The sequence below is a fragment of the Somniosus microcephalus genome, chromosome 2, assembly GCF_052327205.1.
Source record: "Somniosus microcephalus isolate GS21.2 chromosome 2, FLI_Smic_1.0, whole genome shotgun sequence".
Lineage (NCBI taxonomy): Eukaryota > Metazoa > Chordata > Chondrichthyes > Squaliformes > Somniosidae > Somniosus > Somniosus microcephalus.
The window spans coordinates 271,862,036-271,884,843 of NC_140988.1; the positions used below are offsets into that span (position 1 = coordinate 271,862,036).

The following is a 22,808-nucleotide window of genomic DNA, read 5'->3' on the forward strand; positions in this document are numbered from 1 at the left end:
TGCGCGCGCAGATCATGATGTCATTTCGTCGTGCAACGCCCTTTGTGCGCCTGGAACCGGAACTTCACTCGCGCCGCCCCATTGTGCGCCGGGCGGCCCTAACGACTGTGAAGTGGAACGGTACACAGCCGAAGCGGGCCGCGGGGAGCGCAAATTAAAGGACACTCCTGCAGTAGAAAAGGCAGCCGTTTTGCAACACTTTGTGAGAGACAAAGATGGATGATGATGATGGTGGAGGAGGAGGAGGAGGAGGAGGAGGAGGAGGAGGAGGTCGTCGTCCGGTACCACAACCACATAACAAACTGATGGAGAGAAGCCCTCCCCAACAACACAAATACAGCAGTCTCGGCCTTTCAAAAAACCAAATCCACCCTCCCCCTTTAAGAGCTCACCGGAGCCAGAGTGTCTGCCATCAATCAGCAGCTCGCCGCACCTGCCCTGCGCCCACCTTCCGGTGTTAGCGCCCGGGCCGCCGGCTTAGCGCCTAAAGAGAGCCATGCATCGCCAGTTTTAGCGCTCGAGCAAACTCTTAGGGCGAAGCTAATGAATATCGGGGAAGTGGCCTCGAATTTGCGCCGGGCGCAAACTTTAGCGGCCGCCCGACTTTACCGCCCCAAAAGTGGCTATAATGAATTTCTAGGCCGTAGAGTCATACAGTCATAACAGCACAGAAGGAGGCAATTTGGCCCATCGAGTCTGCGCCAGCTCTCTGTACAGCAATCCAGTCAGTCCCATTCCCCCGCTCTATCCCCGTAGCCCAGCAGGTTTATTTCCCTCAAGTGCCTATCCAGTCTCCCCTTGAAAACATTATGAGCATGATCTTGCCAGCCCTGGGGAGGTGGGACTGCCAGAACAATGGCAGAATCTGGGGGCAGGTGCCCAACCCACCCCCAACCCACCTCCATGCCATCTTGCCAGGAGGTGGGTAGCCGTCCCGCTCCAGGTCCCATCTCCTTGGAGGCAGGAAGGGATTACAGCCACTTAACTGCCTGTTAACAGGTAGTTAACAGGTAGATAAGAGGATTATCCCCATTTTGCCCTCACAAGTGCAGGCTTCCCGAAGGCGCCGAACCCCGCCAGGGTCACCGAAGCGAGTAGTGGGTCTGTGGGGGTCAGAGGGGGTCCAAAAGTGTGCTGTGGAGGTAAGTGATGGGTCCAAGTGTGGAGAGGTGAGTATCTGAGGTAAGTGGAAAGTGTTAGAAAAAGTGTACTTACCTTTGTTTCTTTCTGCAGGCTTCAATTGATGGGTATGCGGAGAGTCTCGCACCTCCGCGGTAGAGATGACAGATGGCTGCTGCATTCTCCAATGCAACAACCATCTCATTTCTGCAAAAGAAAGAGGTTTGATGATGTCTTGAATTCAAGAACTCATCAAACTACAGAGAATGTCACTGTTTGACAGCTTCACAGGGCTGTCAAACGATGACAATTCATCTGTCAAAAATTTTTGACTGATGAAATGTCATATGTTGACGTTCTCTGCAACCGGCTTTCCCTTAATTGGTCTGCTAAGCCTACTGGGTGGGCTTCACAAGGTCAATCAAGGGAAAATAACATGGGTTGGCCACAAATCGATGGAGGTGGGACAACGACCTGCCAAGCAGCAGTCCCACCTCCAATGCGCCCCCATTAGCAAAATCACCCCGAGTGTCTCTGCTTCCACCACTTCCGTCAGCAGCAAATTCCAGGTCATCACCACTCGCTGCGTAAAAAAGTTTTTCCTCACATCCCCCCGTATCTCTTGCCCAAAACCTTAAATCTATGTCCCCTAGTCCTTGTACCATCAACTAGTGGGAACAACCTTTCCCCGTCTAGCCTATCCAAACCCGTCATAATCTTGTAAAACCTCTATCAAATCACCTCTCAACCTCCTTTGCTCTAATGAAAACAAATCCAGCTTCTCCAACCTGTCCTTGTAGCTAAGATCCCCCATCCCCGGAACCATTCTGGTAAATCTCCTCTGCACCCTCTCAAGGGCCTTCACATCCTTCCTAAAGTGTGATGACCAGAACTGGACGCAATACTCCAGTTGTAGCCTAACCAGCGCTTTATAAAGGTTCAGCATAACTTCTCTACTTTTGTACTCAATACAGTACCTCTATTTATGAAGCCCAAGGAGATGATAGGGATTATATAAATGCAAACTCTTTCTACCATACTTTGCTACCTCAGAATCACAGTCATTAGCCTTATTTTTCCCATTAGGGAAGTGTTTCTGGTCTGTTTTGTTAATGGATAAAGGGATTTGCCAGCAACAGTTGTAACCAGTAAAACATTAAATTTGCTGTATTGATACATTATACAGTAATGCCATTGGGTTAGATAGATAAAGCCATAAGAAGCCTATTAGCATTTTGAGTTTAATAATAGGAACATAGAGTACAAGAGTAATGATCATTTTTATATGACAATGGTTAGGCCTCAGTTACAGTACTGTGCCCAGTTTTGGCACTCCTTTATAGAAAGAATATTCAGTCATAGAGAGCATACAGCATATAGTCACTAGCATGGTGCCAGCCATGGGAAATTATAGTTATGAGGAGAGATTTGAGGTATTGAGGTTATTTCCCCTGGAGCAGACCAGTAAAGATTTAACAGGGTCTTTTTTTAATTATGAAGGGTTTCAATAGGGTGAATAAGGAAAGTCAATTTTCTCTGATTAGGGAGTTCAGTTGAGGGGTCATCAATTTAAAATTATCACTAAGAGAGAGTGAGGACAGAGATTAGGAGAAATGTCTTTATGTAGAGAGTTGTTGAAACATGAAAGGATTTGCCACAGGGAGCAGTTGAGGCAGAAACCATTTAATCTTTTAAGGGAACAGACTATAGAGTGAGAGCGGAGCAGTAGGACTAGATTTGGATTGCTCTCGCAAAAAGCTGACACAGACACAATGGGCCAAACAGCCTCCTTCTGTGTTGTGAATTTCTCTGGTTATATGGACAACAGCTGGCTCTGTCATGTAGGTTGTACTTTTTCTACCCCCTTGCTTTGTATCTGCTGACGTACAGCATAGTGTACCCATACACACACATGAGAATTATAATGAATTATAGTTAATTTTCTCCAAGGATACCAAGTGAGAGACTATTGGGAAGAGCTAGAAGCACAAAGAGGTAGGTTTGTAAAAAGCTTTTGAAGGATGAAGCAGATTGATTTCGGGTAACAGTTCCAGATAGCAGGGGCATAATGACAAAGCAGTTGTCTTCGGATCCACAAACTCCATATCCTAGCCATCAACTCCATTCCCTTCCCTGGCCACTGTTCCAAACTGTACATTTGATCCCATATCCTTTCCATTATAAAATCTGTCTACTTTCACCTCCGTTCATCACCCCTGTGCTCACTGACTTACACTGGTCCCCAACACCTCCTATGTAAAATTCTCATCCTCATCATCATGTTTAAATTGCTTTATGGCCTCTCTCCTTCCTATCTCTGTAACCTTATCCAATGCTACAACCGCCCTGCCTCCCACCCCCCCTCGCCCTGTCTGCTCCTCTGACTCTGGAATCATGTGCGCACCTCCCAGCCCCCTTGGTTCCAATATAGGTGGCTGTACCTTCGTCCACCTAAACCCCATGCTCTGGAATTTCCTTCTTAAGCCCCACTGTCTCTCCACCTGCGTCTCATCCTCCAAGACCTTTCTTAAAACCCACCTGTTTGACCAAACTTTTGGTCATTCCTCCTAATATTACTTTCTATGGCTAAGCGTTTATTTTTGCGGTTAGGCCTCTCTGAAGCACCTAGAGATGTTTTTCTATGTTAAAGGTGCTATATAAATGCAATTTGTTGTTATGCCTCTGTAAAGTGCCTTGAGACATTTTTCTGTGTTAAAAGAACTATAAATATATAGTTGTTATTATTGTTATGTGAGGAAACAAAGAACTAGTAGAGCTTTACAAGAACTGGAATAATGGGAGTGCTCAATCTGGCAGGTGAAAAGATTTGGGCCACAGAGTTTTGATTGACTGAAGTTTGTGAAAGTTGAAAGAGGAGTGACTGGTAAGGAGCACATTCAAGGAGTCAAACCTTGACATTATGATAGGAAAATATTACGGTTTCAGTGGCAGAAGAAGACAGGGAAGGTAGAAAAATGCATTCTTAGAAACTGAATTGATGAGGATATAAAGGTTAGCTTGGGTCACAAAAGACGTTAACGTTATAAATCAACTCATGCAGTCAGAGCAGATAGCTGAGAAAGTTAATAGAACCAGTTCCAGAGAATCGTAAGTGCTGGTGGAAATTAAAAAGGATGTCATTGGCTTTGCCTGTGTTGAGCTGGGAGAAATGACCATTCTTCTGGGTCAAATAGAGTTGTGGCAGCCTTGGAGTCAATGGTGAACGCAGAGAGGTAGAGTTGGGTGTCACCAGCACACACGTGAAAGGTCATTTTGGGTTTTCAGAATGCGTCACCAAGGTACAAATGATAAAATAGGGATGGCCAAGGATGGAGTCTGAGTCACACTACAAGTGACCATGCAGACATGGGAGGAAAGAACATTTGAGAAGATGAAATGGTTGCATTTAGAGAGATAGGAACAGAGCCAGCACGGTGTGGTTTCATGGAGTTGGACCATGAAGGAAAGACAATGGAAAAGAACTTCATGTCCAAAAGTTTCAGAAGCAAAAGAGAGGTCATGCAACAACAACAACAACTTGTATTTATGAGTTCTGACAAAAAGTCATTGACCTGAAACGTTGGCTGCGATTTCGCCGATCAAGTCGGACCCAGTGCAGCCGAGCTAGGTGGCAGGTTGCAACCCGCTCCCAGCTCCATCCCACTCTGTGAGAAGCATTTTCCATTGATTGGGCTTGTTAAGACCGCCCTGCGAGGTTCCCGGCCAAGTAAAAGGAAGCGGGTCTGATGACGTCATTTGATGACGTGCCATCAGCCGGTTTCCTTAAAGGGACCATGTCCACATTCATTTTGACAGTTGTGCTGTCAGTGTCCTGCAGCATTGAGGTGCTGCAAACACTGACAAGCACTGCACAAAGTTGCACGGCTGCACCCAGGCTATACCCATGACTCCCTCCATGGGAGATCAACACAGCCTGGTTGCACATTGCAGATGAGGTCACAAGCAGGGATGTCATCAAGAGGACCAGGCTGCAGTGGCGCAAACATTTCAATAATCTCAATAGATCACAAAATGTTACTGCAACGCTACACTCAACCTCATCCTGCTGTGCCACTCATCACATCCTCATCACTCTGCCTTCCCAACCCTACTCCTGCACATCCTTACTCACACCAACATACCTTGCACCTCCACCCATCCCTCTCTATCTACATCATCACTTCCCCATCTCACTAGCCACCCCACACACTCACCCTCATCCTTGTCCAATCATACCAACTAACAACACACAAGGGTAGGGACTTGGGTGTTTTCGCCAATGTTCATGTAAAGTTTCTGTTGATGTGTTGCCAAACATTGAAACCTTTATATTCCACATTTTGCCTTCTTGGACAGATTTGTGTGCACCTTTGGAAGTGGCTTAGTGAGTTGCATTAAATGGTGAGACATAACGGTACACCCGCAATGGTGATGAGTGTGAAAGGAATGGCTTAGGCATTGTAGGGATGCTTTATGGTGCTGGTGTGAGGTGGTGCCAACCTGTTGCATCATGTGGCAGCCAGGGTGTACAGCATCAAGTGAAGTAAATCTGGCCATGCTGAGGGCCATCCCTGGCCTCCTGGGCTGCAATGTTGTCAGGTGCTGATGCCATGTTCTGTGCAGCATCAGGGGATTGCGGAAAAGGTTGGTGTTGTTGTTGGTGATGCTGGTGTGCCTGGTGATGCTGGTGTTGGGGCTGATTGTGGTGGGATTCTGAGGACCAAGGTGAGATTTTTTCAAGGGTACCGATGCTGCTAGAATAGATGGCAGGCGAAGTTGAGATGACAGAAGCGATCTGTCAATGTGAGAGAGGTTGCTCCAAGGAGGTGACAGTGGATAGAGAGCTTACTCCAAACACTTCCAAACTGTATAAAGCTGGAAAGAGTATTCCAAATGCTGAAGGCACCAGCTTCTCAGATTGGAAAGTAAACAGCTGTGAAATGGTTGCTTTTATAACACTTTTGCAGTTGTCAACTATTCAGAGTACTGGAGAGTCATTGACAGCCCAACCTACTTATCTGCCCTGATCAACGAGCACCGGGAACCTCGTGGAAAAAGCTGGTAAAATGGTAAGTACATGGTAAAATGGTGTTTAAGTAACAAGCTCAAAAGTATCTGAATTGGCTCACCCGCTGCTTGGTGTCGGGTCTGTAAAGCGCAGACAGACTCGACAGTTGGGAAACTGACATGGAGGCGGGTTGACAGCGGGATCCCGACCTGTTGTCAATCTTTTCGATTTTGACAGTGCACCTGCCTCCGAACCCGCCCTCTGAGCGCCGGCAAAAATCCGGGCATTAACTCTGTTTCTCTCTCCACAGATGCTGCCTGACCGGCTGAGTATTTCCAGCATTTTCAGTTTTTATTTCAGATTTCCAGCATCTGCAGTATTTTGCTTTTGTATTTATATAGCGCCATTAACATAGTAAAACATCCCAAGGCGCTTCACAGGAGCGTTATCAAACAAAATTTGACACCAAGCCACATAAGGAGATATTAGGGAAGATGACCAAAAGCTTGGTCAAAGAGGTAGGTTTTAAGGAGCACCTTAAAGGAAGAAAGAGAGTTAGAGAGGCAGAGAGGTTTAGGCAGGGAATTCCAGAGCTTAAGGCCTTGGCAGCTGAAGGCACGACCACAAATGGTGGAGCGATTAAAATAGGGGATGTTCAAGAGGCCAGAATTGGAGGAGCGCAGATATCTCAGAGGATTGTAGAGCTGGAGGAGGTTACAGAGATAGGGAGGGACGAGGCCATGGAGGGATTTGTAAATAGGGATGAGAATTTTAAAATCAAGGCGTTGCTTAACCGGGAGCCAATGTAGGTCAGCGAGCAAAGTGGTGATGGGTAAACGGGACTTGGCGCAAGTTAGGACATGCAAGACCAGAAAGGATTACAAAATGTTATTGGTGACACTCACCAGGACAGTCTCAGTGTTATTAACAGGTTAGAAACCAGATTAGAAACCAGATTAGAAGAATTCAAATAAGGATGAATGGGAGAGCTGGGCACCAGGGTAAAAAAGAAGGAACAGGCTAGAAATAGGGCAGTAGTTGGAAAAAGTAAAACATTTGAGGATAGTTTTTTTAACATATGGTCAAAAATCCCATCCCGTTGATAATTGTGAAAGGGTTAAGAACTTTCAGAAATCATTGAGCACCCCCTTTAGGGCCGATTTTAACTACCAGCGTAGCCACCTGCTCATTCTTGGCTGCAGAAGGTTCGAGCCATTTAGAGGCCCGGGCCTCATGTCTATCCCACTGCTGAACTGAAGGTGTCAAATGGGAGCCCCACTGCAGGTCGCCGATGCTGGAAGTTCGGAAAATTGACCGACAGTCAGAGCCTGGGGTGGGTGCCGATCCCAGAGGGGCCTGGGATAGAATTGGGTGGCATGAATCATTTTGTGGGTCCAGGTGGCGGACTCATGCTCCTCCTAACCACACCAAAAAAATATTTAGATATTTGTGAATGCCCTCTAGTGGTCTGTTTAAGAAAAGTTGATTAGGCTGCTCATCACCTGGTACAAATGGGCGGCCTGTGCACTGTGCACACTTGTACCTCAAAATTGTATTTGGGGTCCTATGTACGTCATAGGACCCTAATTTGCATTGGTGAATTTCCTTGGAGCTTCTCCTGCTCCACCACCAAAACTTCGGCGGGAGTGCAGCAGAAACCCCGTTTATGCTAATAACCATGGCTAATAAGGGAAATTAGGGATAGCATAAGATCCAAGGAGAGGACATATAAATTGGCCAGAAAAAGCAGCAAATCTGAGGATTGGGAGCAGTTTAGGATTCAGCAAAGGAGGAAAAAGGGATTAATTAAGAGGGGGCAAATAGAGTAAGAGCGTAAGCTTTCAGGGAATATAAAAACTGACTGTAAAAGCTTCTATAGATATGTGAAGAGAAAAAGATTGGTGAAGTCAAGCGTAGGTCCCTTACAGTCAGAATCAGGAGAATTTATAATGGGGAACAAAGAAATGGCTGACCAATTATAAATACATACATTGGTTCTGTCTTCACAAAGGAGGATACAAATAACCTCCCAGAGATGTCGGGGAACATAGGGTCTAATGAGAGGGAGGAACTGAATGAAATCAGTATTTGTAGGGAAATGGTGTTAAGGAAATTAACGGGATTGAAGGCCGATAAATCCCCAGGGCCTGATAATCTACATCCTAGGGCTCTTAAGGAAGTGGCTCTAGAAATAGTAGATGCATTGCTGGTCATCTTCTAAAATTCTATAGACTCTGGAACAGTCCCCATGGATTGGAGGGTAGCTAATGTAACCCCACTATTTAAAAAAGGTGGTAGAGAGAAAACGGGGAATTATAGTCTGACATCGGTAAGTCTGACATCGGTAGTGGGGAAAATGCTAGAGTCCATTATAAAAGAGCAAGGATGTCTTGCTGCAGTTGTACAGGGCCTTGGTGAGACCACACCTTGAGTATTGTGTGCAGTTTTGGTCACCCTACCTGAGGAAGGATGTTCTTGCCATGGAGGGAGTGCAGCGAAGATTCACCAGACTGATACCTGGGATGGCAGGAATGACGTATGAGGAGAGATTGGGTCGATTGGGCTTGTACTCGCTGGAGTTTAGAAGAATGAGAGGGGATCTCATTGAAACTTATAAAATTCTAACAGGACTAGACAGACTAGATGCAGGAAGGATGTTCCCGATGGCGGGGGAGTCCAGAACCAGAGGTCACAGTCTAAGGATAAGGGGTAAGCCATTTAGGACTGAGATGAGGAGGAATTCCTTCACCCAGAGAGTGGTGAACCTGTGGAATTCTCTACCACAGAAGGCAGTTGAGGCCAATTCATTAAATATATTCAAGAAGGAGTTAGATATATTTCTTAAGGCTAAAGGGATCAAGGGATATGGGGAGAAAGCAGGGACAGGGTACTGAATTTGGATGATCAGCCATGATCTCATTAAATGGCGGAACAGGCTCGAGGAGCCGAATGGCCTACTCCTGCTCCTATCTTCTATGTTTCTATGTTTCTATGCGTGTAAATGGCTTTCCGCAGAAGTTATGGAGTGGGAGAATCTCAGAGAAAAGTCAGCCTCACAATTTAAGGAGGCCCCTGCCTGATCCAGGCTGGTGCCTGGGTGGCCCTGGGAAAGGTCCTGGGCAAAATGGCGACGGGTGGGAGCGGAGCAGGAACGGTGCAATAAGAGCAGGGCTGCGATTCTAGGGGCATCACCTCCCCATTCCCACCCGGCGCACTGAGTCAAAATCGTCCCTAATTTGTTCTTCATGTTTATTTCTCCCAGAATTTCACGAGGAGGTCTCTTAATAATTCGAACCATAGCAAAAATAGTATTCAGCAGAGGCTTTTAACTGTTATTATGCAGTAATCATCAAAGCATATCATTGTTTTCCTGCAAATTACAATTAAATCTTTACAATGAACATTGTTACCTTTCTGTAAAAAAGATATAGCAACAGTTTAAAGTGTGTTCCAAATAAGATGAGAATGTAAATACAGCCCTGTGGCCAAATAAACAAAGAAAATTATACACAGGTTTCCAGCATCATTGTCAATTTTCACACTGTGTAGCAGTTAAATTGTCACATATCCAAATATAAATGAATGTCTTTAATTGACAAAAATAAGATTCTATAACTGCACAAAAAGGATTAATAATGAATGAGTTTGCAATAAAAGTAGCAAAAACATAAAGCCCGTTTATCTCCATGGTGTAACAGTTTCTTGTTTTGTTAGCAAGATTCAGCCATGATTGTCCCTTTCCTGGGCACGTACATCTCTAACCAGCTGCACAATCAGGAGCGATGGGATCTGACATGCATCAATGACAGTTTATGTTGAGTGCTGCTCAGCAAATGCTTTCAATTTCTCTGTCTCTTTGGCAGCAATGACTGATGAAGCCACACTGCTCATAGCACGTCCGGGGGACATCACCAGAGGAAATTAAATCAACAATGTCCATGGACTTGTCTACAAGCTGGACCAAATAAAAATAATATTGATATAATATAGACAATAGCCCAGAATTTGCAGCGGGTAATAACAGCGAACGAACAGCATTCGCTGTTATCACCCCTTTGAAATTGACCGCAACTTCAGGATTTAGTGCCTGTGCATCCTAACGCGGAAATCCTGAAGTTGCGATCAGTCATTCACTGCTCCGACACTGGCTCCACTGTACCCCTGCCAACCCCTCCGCCTCCCACAGCCGACAATCAGTGTAATCATGGAAATCAGTGAAACTGACTAAAACTAGCACTGTTAAATGCCCCATTGAAAGTTAGACCTTGTTGGATTAGGTGTAACTGGCATTTTAACAGCGTACTGACTGCTAAACAAATGTTATGGCCCTGAAAAACTAATTTAAATTTTGTGGAGTATCAAATTTCTCCATTATATTAAAAATTACAATTTTTAAGAAACTTTAAAAATATATATTTTTTAAAAGTTTGTTCATATCTATCAGGTTTATCTTTTTCCTGTGTGAGAGCCCCAATCTTTGTTTTGCTTTCTATAATATTTTTAAAAAGTCAGAATAAAAGGAGTTTTTTCACTTCCTGGTTCCCTGTCTGTGTGAATTCTGCATTGTGATTGGCTGCTTAGACAGCTTGTTGACATCACAGCAGCCCGAGCTATGGGATTCTCACTACACTGCACTGATCTCAACTGCATGTCAAAAAAGCCAAACTTCTCGCCACAGAGATCGGGAGATTTTTGTGGGCAGCTTTCTTCGGGGCCAGCGGCGAACGTCTTTGCTTCGCCGCTGACCGCAAATTACGGGCCAATAATTGTGTAGGAGAGGGACAATAGTTATAAAATCTGCTAAAAATTGAACAGGAAAGCTATATGACCAGGGCCTTCAAAAGCACAAACCACTGTTATACCTGAGGATAATGAGTGACTTTTCACATGTAGCACTAAAAATAAGCATTCTTTAACATTTCAAGTGACCAAGCTGTTTCAGTAACATATATTTTATATTCCAGGTTCCCTTTGATTCGTTCAAACTACAAGCAAACTACAATTTAAATAGCATCAAACAAGCAAAAGCACAACCTCTTTCTGTTAGATTTGTTCCTTTATCTCATTAAAATTTACAACTCCAATTTTGTTCTTGATCCAGGAGAGATATTTATCTGTTATCCGGGTGTAAATGCCAGGATATTTGGGCTCTGCACAACCCTTTCCAGCTGAAGAAATACCAACAATCACCTTCTTCCGGCTCAGGGTCTTTGTTTTGCACATTAAAGGGCCTCCGCTGTCACCCTGCGGCAAAAGAATTAAAAAGTTATGCGTAAAATACTTTGATAAAATATTTAAGAACCCACAGAATGTACTAAGTTAATGACAAATTTAGGACTGTACACTATTTTTATTAAATCACTTACTTAGAAATATGTAGAAGTTTACAACACAGAAACAAGCCATTCGGCCCAACCAGTCCATGTCAGTAGTTACCCTCTGTGCGAGCAAATAGTTCTAATCGCATTTACCCACCCTGGTCTCATTGGCACCACAAATGGTGTCAGCTCCTACCCAAAATATTTTAATGCTGCTGATCCTGGGAAGTGGATATAGGCTGGGGTGAAAATAATGAAGGTTTACACTCACGCGCTTCCAGAGACGGAGTAAGACAATAGAAAATTTGAGTACAGTGATTCTTGATTGGTTAAATAGTAAATGCACATTTAAGACCATCCATGTGCTTCATGTCTTACAAACAAGTTAATTATATCTGCCCTCCTAAAAGATCTCATGACACTAATTGAAGAAGAGCTGGGGAATTCACCCCGGTGTCCTGCCCAATATTTGTCCTTCAACAACATCACTAAAACAGATGATCTGGTCATTATTACATTGCTATTTTGGGATCTTGCTGTGTGCAAATTGGCTGCCGCATTTCCTACATTACAATAGTGACTACACTTCAAAAATACTTAATTGTAAAGTGCTTTGGGACATCCTGAGATTGTAAAAGGCGTCATATAAATGCAAGTTCTTAGTTCATTTTTTCTTATACAGAGATGTGCTTGGTCTTTGTCATACTGATTAAATATCCCAGCTGTGTCCCAGTGCAGAATACATTTGCTATTTATAAAAATCCTTCAAATGATAGTGTGTAACTTACCTGGCAGGAATCTTTTTTGCCCTTTTTGTCACCTGCACAGATCATGTTGTCCGTTATAACTGGATCCCTGTTGTAATATTTTTCACTATTGCAGGTTTTCCGGTCAATCACAGTTACATCTGCCTCTTTCAAGGTGTCAGATAGTGTTGGATTCCTGGGACTGGTTTGTCCCCATCCAATGATACTGCACTTTACTCCAGATTTAAGGTCTTTTGTTGAAGTTGGCAGTTGGAGGATTTCTATACCCTTGCTCTTAATATTTGCAGCTTGTGCTAACTGTAACAAATAAGGAAAATGTTACTGTCTCCACTTGCTTCTCAGAGTATACATGTAAGGATATAGAATCATAGAATGGTTACAGCACGGAAGAAGGCCATTCGGCCCGTCAAGCCCGTGCCAGCTCTCTGCAAGAGCACTTCAGCTAGTCCCACTTCCCCGAGCTTTCCCCATAGCCCTGCAAATTTCTTTCCTTCAGATACTTATCCAACTCCCTTTTGAAAGCTGTGATTGAATCTGCCTCCACCACCCTTTCAGGCAGTGCATTTCAGATCCTAACCACTTGCTGAGTAAAAAGGTTTTTCAACATGTCACCTTTGGTTCTTCTGCCAATCACCTTAAATCTGTGTCCTGTGGATTTCGACCCTTCTGCCAATGGGAACAGTTTCTCTCTATCTACTCTGTCCAGACCCCTCATGATTTTGAACACCTCTATCAAATCTCCTCTCAATCTTCTCTGCTCTAAGGAGAACAACCCCAGCTTCTCCAGTCTATCCACGTAACTGAAGTCCCTCATCCCTGGAATCATTCTTGTAAATCCCTCTCTAAGGCCTTCACATCCTTCCTAAAGTGCCGTGCTCAGAATTGGGCACAATACTCCAGTTGAGGCCAAACCAGTGTTTTATACATGTTCATCATAACTTCCACACTTTTGTACTCTATACTTCTATTCATGAAGCCCAGGATCCCGTAAACTTTTTCAACTGCTTTTTCAACCTGCCCTGCCACCTTCACTGATTTGTGCACATATACCCCTAGGTCTCTCTGTTCATGCACCCCCTTTAGGATTATACCCTTTAGTTTATATTTCCTCTCTTCATTCTTCCTACCAAAATGTATCACTTCACACTTTTCTGCGTTAAATTTCATCTGCCACATGTCCATCCATTCCACCAGCCTGCCTATGTCCTCTTGAAGTCTATCACTATCCTCCTCACTGTTCACTATACTTCCAATAAAACCCATGTTTAGATACTGGCTGCAGACAAGCACAAAAAACGTGCAAATAATCAACTTTATTCATTGTGCCAATTGTTTTATTCAAGTACAAGTGCAAAAGGTGGAAAGGCCACTCAGGAGATACAAGTTGTTGCTCATGTGTAGCTCCAACAGGTACCTGCAGCCCGGTAGTTCAAGGCCCTAGTGGCCACTTTGGATGTGAGTGTGAGTATCAGTTGCCTGGAACATCACATGGTAAGAGATAAAAATTAAATATGTAGGCAAATGAATACATATATGAACGACATCAAGACTATTTGTTTTCACTTGGGTTTTTCACCAATTGTCTGCCAAAGTTACAGCGGGAGAACCCCACAAAAATTCTACCCCCTTCTTTTTAAGTGTAGTAGGTTACCAGTTCCCACACATTGAAGATAGTTACAGATACTTTATTGAACAATAATTACCTCAAGAAGCATGATGTCATTGTCTTCTGTATTCTTGAATTCAGGGTATGGAAAAAAACTTTTAACAAGAATTTTCTGTCCTAACTTATCCGTATTTTTGAGTGAGTGAGCTCCAAGAATCACTGTGTATTCCTTTTTCTTGCCCAACCTGCAGATTTTGAAAAGAATAACATTACTTGGTGAATCAACAACAACTTATATTTAAATAGCACTTTTAATGTAGAAAAACATCCAAGGAAGTGTCGCAGAGAAAGAAAGGAACGGATGCAATGCCTTTGTGGGAGAGTTAAAAGGTGTCCTCCAAGATGAAATAGCTCACCCACACCAACTATCACACATGAAGAATGGACACTTGGTCCAGGTACTGGTGGCCTGAGGAACTGTACTCCAGCGAGAGTTAGCACCTTCAGGAGAAGATTGGAGCAAACTAGATAAAATAATGTGATTGAGAAATGTCAAAGCACAATACAGCCAATGAAAAATGTCATGCTTCAGAACATAGGAACAGGAGTAGGCCATTTAACCCCTTGAGTCTGTTCCGCCATTCAATTAGATCATGCCTAACAAAAATCTATCAATCTCAGTTTTGAAATTTTCAATTGACATAGCCTCAATAGCTTTTTGGGGAGAGTATTCCAGATTTCCACTAACCTTTGTGCAAAGAAATTCCTCCATGACATCACCCTTGAACGGGCTAGCTCGAATTTTAAGGTTATGCCCCCTTGTTCTGGACTCTCCTACCAGAGGAACTAGTTTCTCTCCATCTTACCTATCATATCCATTAATCATCTTAAAAATCTCAAATAGATCACCCATTAATCTTCTATACTCAAGAGAATACAAGCTTAATCTATGCAACCTTTTGAATATTAAGGGAATCAAGTGATATGGGGATAGTGCAGGAAAGTGGAGATGAGGTAGAAGATGAGCCATGATCATATTGATTGGCGGAGCAGGCTCAAAGGGCCAAATGGCCTACTCCTGTTTCGATTTCTTATGTTCTTATTAACCTGTCATCATAATTTAACAGTTTTAGCCCGGTATAACTCTGGTTGATCTGCGCTGCACCCTTTCCAAGGCCAATATATCCTTCCTGAGGTGCAGTGCCTAGAACTGAACATGGTCTGACCAGAGCTTTATCCAACCATAGCAAACTTCCATCCCATTGTATTTCAGCCCCCTTGAGCTAAAGGCTAACACTCCATTAGCCGTTTAAATTATTTTTTGAACCTGTCCACCAGTTATTAGTAATCTCTTTGCTCCTCCACAATTCCTAACTTCTTACCATTTAGAAAATACTCTGATCTATCTTTATAGGTCCAAAGTGGAAACCTCATACTTCCCCACACTGAACTCCATCTGCCACAGTGTTTCCCATTCACTTAATCTTTCAATATTCTTTATCTACCAAGTTAGTGACCTTCTCAAAAATTCAACTAGGTTTGTTAGACATGACTTACTTTTTACCACGCTGGTTCTCTCTGATCAGTCCATATTTGTCCAAGTGCTCAGTCACTCTGTCCCTAATAACAGATTCTAGTAACTTCCCCACAACTGATGTTAGACTAATAGGTCTATAATTTCCTGATTTCTCTCTCCCACCCTTCTTAAATAATGGAGTGACATTGGCAAATTTCCATTTCAAGGGGACAATTCCTGAATCAAGAGAGTTCTGGAAGATCATGACTAGCGCATCTGTAATCTCCTCACCGACTTCTTTTAATTTCCTGAGGTGGAAACCATCAGGTCCTGGAGATTTTTCAACCTTCAGTCTCATTATTTTCTCCATCACCATTTTTTACTTATATTAAATCTAGTAACTTCCTCCCCTTGATTCCTTTTTAGTTTTCCTCATATCTCTGGTATTTTAACCTCCTCCTCTACTGTGAAGACCAATACAAAATAAATATTTAGCAAGTCTGCCATTTCCTTATTTTCAATTACAATAACACCTGCATCTGTCTTTAAGGGGCCCATAATACCAAAGCCACCCTCTTCCTCTTAATATACAGTCCCCACCATTTAAAGCGGACGTGTTTGTACGAACACTATTTGCCCGCTATACACGATGGCCGGTAAAATGGCACTGTGCTTTGTCAGTACTCTACTAGTGGATATACCTGTGGGTCGATTTACTGTATTGTATTTACTTATGATTGTTCTTGCTTCAGTGCAAGAGGCATCTTAAAGAGATGTTATTTACAGGTATTTATGATTGTTGCTTTCAGTGCCAGAGGCACTTTAAAGAGGTGCTACAGCTGTATTTACTTCTGATTGTTCTTGCTTCAAGGAAACTAATGGTGAATCAGGGACAGGGGCCTAGAAATTCAGTATAGCCAGTTTTGGGGCGCTAATGTTAGCGCCCGCCCGATGTTAGCGCCCGCCCCAAAGTTGCGCCCCCTTTGCGGAAATTCAGTCGCTTCGCCCTAAGAGGTTGCTGGAGCGCTAAAACAGGCGTTGCACGACTATCTTCAGGCGCTAAGCCGTCAGGCCGGAGCGCAACACCCGAGCTCGGACGCAGCGCAGGTGCGGGGAGCTGGTGATTGACGGCAGACACTCTGGTGCCAGTGAGCTCTTAAAGGGGAAGGGTGCATGTGTTTTTTTCAAAGGCCGAGTCTGGGGGGGAAAAGAGGAGGAGGAGGAAGAGGAAGAGGAAGAGGAGGAGGAGGAGGAGGAGGAGGAGGTGGAGGAGGGGGAGGAGGAGGAGGAGGAGGAAGAGGAGGAAGAGGAGGAGGAGGAGGAGGAGGAGGAGGTGGAGGAGGGGGAGGAGGAGGAGGAGGAGGAGGAGGAGGAGGGGGAGGAGGAGGAGGAGGAGGAGGAAGAGGAGGAGGAGGAGGAGGAGGAGGAGGAGGAGGAGGAGGAGGTGGTGGTGGTGGTGGTGGTGGTGGTGGCCGGAAACAGAAATACACCGTTCACAACAACACACTGGACCCTTCCACACAACACATGCGGAGTGCCTTTTATAGTGCAGGAGGAGTGCCCTTTAATTTGCGCTCCCTGGGGCCCGTGTCGGCTGTGTTGCGTTCCATTTTACAAACGCTCTGGACGCCAGCCGCACAATGGGGCGGTCCGACTGAAGTTTGGAATCGGGGCGCACAAAGGGCGTTGCACGAGGATGTGACGTCATTTTCTGCGCGCGCAGCCGGGCGGGCGCTAAACTTTGCGCCGGCGCTAAGGGTCAACTTAATTTGGGGCGAGGCGCAAACTGCGCTGCGCCCGGGCGCTACACGCATAGCGCCCGAAATTCACTTCTCTTAAGGCGCTAACTGCTGGCGCAACCAACTGAATTTCTAGGCCTGGGACTCATTAAAATTAACGTAAGTAAAGTAACAGTGATGAAGAAAATGGCACTGAAGAGTGACAAATCCCCAGGACCAGGTGGTTTCCATCCCAGGGTTTTAAAGGAAGTAGGTGAGCACATTGGAGATGCCCTAACTATAATCTTCCAAAGTTCTCTCAATTCAGGAACTGGTCCTTTAGATTGGAAAATTGCGCATGTCACTTCGCCATTTAAGAATGGTGAGAGAGGGAAACCAAGGAATTATAAACCAGTTAGCCTAACATCTGTTGTTTGGAAATTGCTATAGTCTATAATTAAGGATAGGGTGACTGAACACCTCAAAAATTTTTAATTGATCACAGAAAGCCAGCATGGATTTGTGAAAGGTAGGTCATATCTCACAAACCTGATTGAATTTTTTGAGGAAGTGACTAAAGTATTGGACAGGGGAATGTCTATGGATGTTATTTATATGAACTTCCAGAAGGCATTTGATAAAGTCCCACATAAGAGATTGTTAACTAAGGTTGAAGCCCACAGAATTAAGGGCAAATTATTGACCTGATTAAGAAATTGGCTGAGTGGCAGGAAACAGAAAGTAGGGATAATGGGTAGGTACTCTAATTGGTAGGATGTGACTAGTGGTGTCCCACAGGGATCTATGTTGGGGCCTCAACTATTCACAGTATTTATTAACGACTTAGATGATGGCATAGAAAGTCATATATCCAAATTTGCCAATGATACAAAGATAGGCGGCATTGTAGGCAGTGTAGATGAAAGCATAAAATTACAAAGGGATATTGATAGATTAAGTGAATGGGCAGAACTGTGGCAAATGGATTTCAATGTAAGCATCTGTGAGGTCATCCACTTTGGACCTAAAAAGGATAAAACAGGGTACTTTCTAAATGGTGAAAAGCTAAAAACAGTGGAGGTCCAAAGAGACTTGGGGGTCCAGGTACATAGATCATTAAAATGTCGTGAACAGGTACAGGAAATAATCAAAAAGGCTAATGGAATGCTGACCTTTATATCTAGAGGACTAGAATACAAGTGGGTAGAAGTTATGCTGCAGCTGTACAAAACCCTGGTTAGACCACACTTGGAGTACTATGAGCAATTCTGGGCACCACACCTTAGAAAGGGTATATTGGCCTTGGAGGGAGTGCAGTGTAGGTTTACCAGAATGATACCCGGGCTCCAAGGATTAAGTTACGAGGAGAGGTTATACAAATTAGGGTTGTATTCCCTAGAATTTAGAAGGTTAAGGGGTGATCTGCTCGAAGTTTTCAAGGTATTAAGGGGAACAGATAGGCTAGATAGAAACTATTTCTGCTGGTTGGGGATTCTAGGACTAGGGGGCATAGTCTAAAAATTAGAACCAGACCTTTCAGGAGTGAAATTAGGAAACACTTCTACACACAAAGGGTGGTAGAAGTTTGGAACTCTCTTCTGCAAATGGCAATTGATGCTAGATCAATTGTTAATTTTAAATCTGAGATTAATAGCTTTTTGTTAACCAAAGGTATTAAGGGATACGGGGCAAAGGCAGATATATGGAGTTAGGTTGCAGATCAGCCATGATCTCAATAAATGCCGGAACAGGCTCGCGGGGCTGAATGGCCTACTCCTGTTCCTATTTTCCTATGTTCCTATGCTAGATGCACTTCAAAGAGATGCTATTTACAGGTACTTATAATTGTGGTGCAATCTGGTGAGTGAACACAGTTGTTTCTAGACGAAATAAACGGAGGCCCTAAGACACTATAACCGGCAACTTTGAAATTGATGTTAATGTATATGGTTAATGGTCTTCGCTTTTTGGCCGATGTAAGTGACTGCCCATTTTAAACGTGGATGTTTTAAGTGGTGGGTACTGCACTTGTTAAAAACTTTTTACTAAACTCGTAAAAACTTTTAGTGTTATCTTTCATATGCCTCGCAAGTTTTTTCTTGTATCCCCTTTTTGCAGCTCCTACTACTTTCTTTATATCTCTTTTCTGGTATTTATATCTCTCCCAGTCCACGGGATCTCCACTATTCTTTGCATTTCGTTTAGTTTTATATTATCACTCACCACTTTTGTTGACCAAGGCAGAGCTCTTGCCCTTTAGAGGTATGTACAGGTCTTGTATTGTAACAGATACTTCTTTGAACACCTCCCACTGTTCATCTGTAGTTTTACCTGTTAACAGTTCTGCCCGGTTTACTGTGATCAATTTCTGTCTCATCCCTTCATAGTCAGCCTGACCTAAATTTAAAACCTTGGTTTGTGATTCACCCTTCTCCCTCTCAAACTTAATATCGAATTAAATCATATTATGCTCACTGTTAGCTCGGTGTTCCCTTACCATTAGACTGTTGACTAATTCTGGCTCATTACTCATCATGAAATCTAGTATGGCCTGTTCTCTTGTTTGGTCAAGAACATATTGTTCCAGCAAACTGCCTCGAATATACTCAAATAATTCACTACCTTTGGGACTCAAACTGTTCTGCTTCTCCCAGTCTATGTGAAAATTAAAGTCTCCCATTATAACCACTCTGCTTTTGCAAGAAACATCTCTGATCTCTGTATTTATGCATCCTGCTACTTCATCACTGCTATCAGGAGTTCTGTAGACAACTCCCATCAACATCTTGCATTTTTTCTATTCCTCAATTTTACCAAGAGATCTTCTACAGCCTGCAAACCCTCATTGATAACGCCTCTTTCTGATGCTGTAATAGTGTATTTTATCAACACTGTTACGGCTCCTCCTTTTCCAATTTCCCTGTCCTTTCTAAAGACCTTATAACCTGGAATATTTATCTCCCAGTCATACCCAGCTGGTAGTCAGGTCTCAGTGATGGCCACTAGGTTGTACCCTGTAAGCTGAATTTGCGCTTCTAATTCACTTGGTTTGTTACTTTTGCTACGTGCATTTGTATATAGAACTCTTTATTGGGCAACAGACCCTACCCTGCCCTTTTGCCAAGATGTTGTTTTTCCTCATACTTTTTAACTGATCACACTTCTTGTTTTTCATCACTCCTGTTGCATTTTATCAGTTATTTCTTTGTTATTTTCTATATTGTTTTCTGAACCTGAAGTATTTATATTATCTTTAACACTATTTAGGATCTGAACTTTGCTCTCATCCCTTTTTCTTACTTTTAAGCTAAGTTCACTGTTATTATTTCTGTTGGAGTCCTTTCCCCCCTACCTCCTTTATTAGTTTAAATGACACAATTGAGTGTCATTATTAGGGCGGGCAATTTGTTGCAGCATGATTTCCCCTGACAAATCCCCATGATTTTCACCTTCCAAAACGACTGCCACATCCATTCCTCCACTTGCAGCTGCTTTGATTTTAATCACCAACCTGTTTTAAAGTACCAGTGAATAGAGCACAGCTGCGCACCCTCAAAGCCTCCTTGAAAAAGTGTAACATCCCCACCGACACCTGGGAATCCCTGGCCCAAGACCGCATAAAGTGGAGGAGAAGCATCAGGGAAGGCGCCGAACACCTCAAGTCTCTTCGCCGGGAGCAAGCGGAAGCCAAGCGCAGGCAGCGCAAAGAGTGCACGTCAACCCAAGCACCCCACCCACCCGCCCCTTCAACCACCGTCTGCCCCACCTGTGACAGAGACTGTAGGTCCCGCGTTGGACTCATCAGTCACCTGCGAACTCATTTTTAATGTGGAAGCAAGTCATCCTTGGTTCTGAGGGACTGCCTAAGAAGAGAAGACATTTCCCATTATAAAGATTAGCTTTACAGTAACCAGCTGGAAACGTCCTTCAATGTTAAGTGGTAATGAGAGGCAGAACACAAGTACCGTAACATTGTCTGTAATTAAAATTAAAATGCCAGTGAGTGGAGAATCTGATTGGCTGATTCAAATGTATAAAGCAAAATATCCTAGGTAACTTCCTGCAATTTTTGCCATTTGCCCAGCAGCTATCCCATGCGTTCTTGCATTTTTTCCAAATTACTTCCTCTAACCATAATAGGTACCTAGGTATATACAAAGATAGGTGGGAAAACAAGTTGTGAAGAGGACACAAAGAATCTGCAAAGAGATATAGATAGGTTAAGTGAGTGGGCAAAAATTTGGCAGATGGAGTATAATGTGGGAAAATGTGAGGTTATCCACTTTGGTAGGAAAAATAAAAAAGCAAATTATTATTTAAATGGAGAGAGATTATAAAATGCTGCAGTACAGAGGGATCTGGGAATCCTTGTACATGAAACACAAAAAGTTAACATGTAGGTACAGCAAGTAATTAGGAAGGCAAATGGAATGTTGGACTTTATTGCAATGGGAATGGAGTATAAAAGTAGGGAAGTCTTGCTACAATTGTACGGGGCGTTAGTGAGACTACACTTGGAGTACTGCATACAGTTTTGGTCTCCTTATTTGAAGAGGGATATACATGCATTGGAGGAATTTCTTATGTTCTTATATAATTTTTAGAAACAGAATGGAATGACTGTATAATCAGGAATTGCAAACATAAATGGTATGGTTATAATTACAATAGCAGTGAAATCCTGTTACACATAGTATCTGAAAAACTTGAATATAAACAGATAAGAGAATGGAAATGCTAGTTAAAGATGACCTGACATAAAAAAGAGAAACCCATGTTATCAGAAGGTGCAGTTATCCTGTGACCACTGATTTCAGATTAGAGGCCCCAATATCCATTCACAGCTGGCTGTACCTTGTTCACATTCCTGGGAGTGATTTGGACTATCAGATCCAAATGAGAGCTCTGTCCAAGCATCTTTATGCACATGTGCAAAGTTCTAGTCTCTGCCATTAAATTTGTAAACCCAGTTTGACACCACACTGGAATTACACTACTAATTTACAGCCTGAAAAATTGTTACACTCCCTCTAATTTGTCCAGGAAAGTAAATCAAAAGAGATTAGAATGAATGAAATATCTTACTTTTGACAGTGTGCTGCAGTCAGAACCCATTTTGCTTGGATCAAAGTTCCTCCACATAAATGCTTGTTGTTAGACTGGATCGACACCATGTAAGGTCTTGAATAAGGTTTAACATCACGACCCCCGATGATTTCCATGCAGTCATCTATAGGAGGAAAAAAACATATAATTATCACAAAGAGCACTCATTTTAGTAAAGTTACAAACCCAGTTTATCATATACTTACAGCCCTGGTCAGCTAAGACACTGATTACTGAAACAACCAACGCCACCTGAAGCATGCTGATCATTTTGTCCAAATGCAGAAGTTTAGTCTAAGAGCAGCTCTTGTAGTCTTTAGAGGAGGATGTGGTATTTGCCATTTTTGGACTGAAATGACATTTTGTGTTCTTATGTCGTTAAACGGTTACTTTTTTAACAGTCTTATCAAAAAATTTTATGTCATGAATGATATAGCTCTTAAAACAACATTACACCCACTCTCTCATTAGAAACTGATCGTAGCACACAATTTGTCATATCATGCAAAGTTCTTGCTGTCCAAGGACTATGCTATATAGAAGACATAAATATTGCCTACAACAAAGAAAGTTGCATTTATATTTAGGTCTTTTCATCCATTTCATTCTTGTTTGTCTTAGTTTATATGTTGATTAAGGTTGTCTGACAC

General features: G+C 43.1%; 1 protein-coding gene across 1 annotated transcript; it reads right to left on the reverse strand.

Annotated features, from left to right (window-relative positions):
* Positions 1 to 9,433: 9,433 nt before the first annotated feature.
* LOC147123398 (granzyme K-like) lies at positions 9,434 to 22,428 on the reverse strand. Its single transcript, XM_085972338.1, has 5 exons — positions 22,365 to 22,428; positions 22,138 to 22,282; positions 13,916 to 14,063; positions 12,234 to 12,509; positions 9,434 to 11,371 (listed from the first exon to the last, which is right to left on the reverse strand). The coding sequence occupies exons 1-5, from the start codon at positions 22,426 to 22,428 to the stop codon at positions 11,171 to 11,173; spliced, it is 834 nt and encodes a 277-aa protein (XP_085828464.1). The 3' UTR covers positions 9,434 to 11,170.
* Positions 22,429 to 22,808: the final 380 nt, after the last annotated feature.

What these genes read in the sequence shown, in the direction of transcription:
- LOC147123398 (XM_085972338.1), bottom strand. Translation starts at nt 22,428, where the DNA reads ATGATCAGCATGCTTCAGGTGGCGTTGGTTGTTTCAGTAATCAGTGTC. An exon ending in ACTGCAGCACACTGTCAAAA is followed by an intron (nt 14,064 to 22,137) that starts GTAAGATATTTC and finishes CAAAATCTGCAG; the next exon opens with GTTGGGCAAGAAAAAGGAAT. An exon ending in GCAAAAAAGATTCCTGCCAG is followed by an intron (nt 11,372 to 12,233) that starts GTAAGTTACACA and finishes CTTTTGCCGCAG; the next exon opens with GGTGACAGCGGAGGCCCTTT.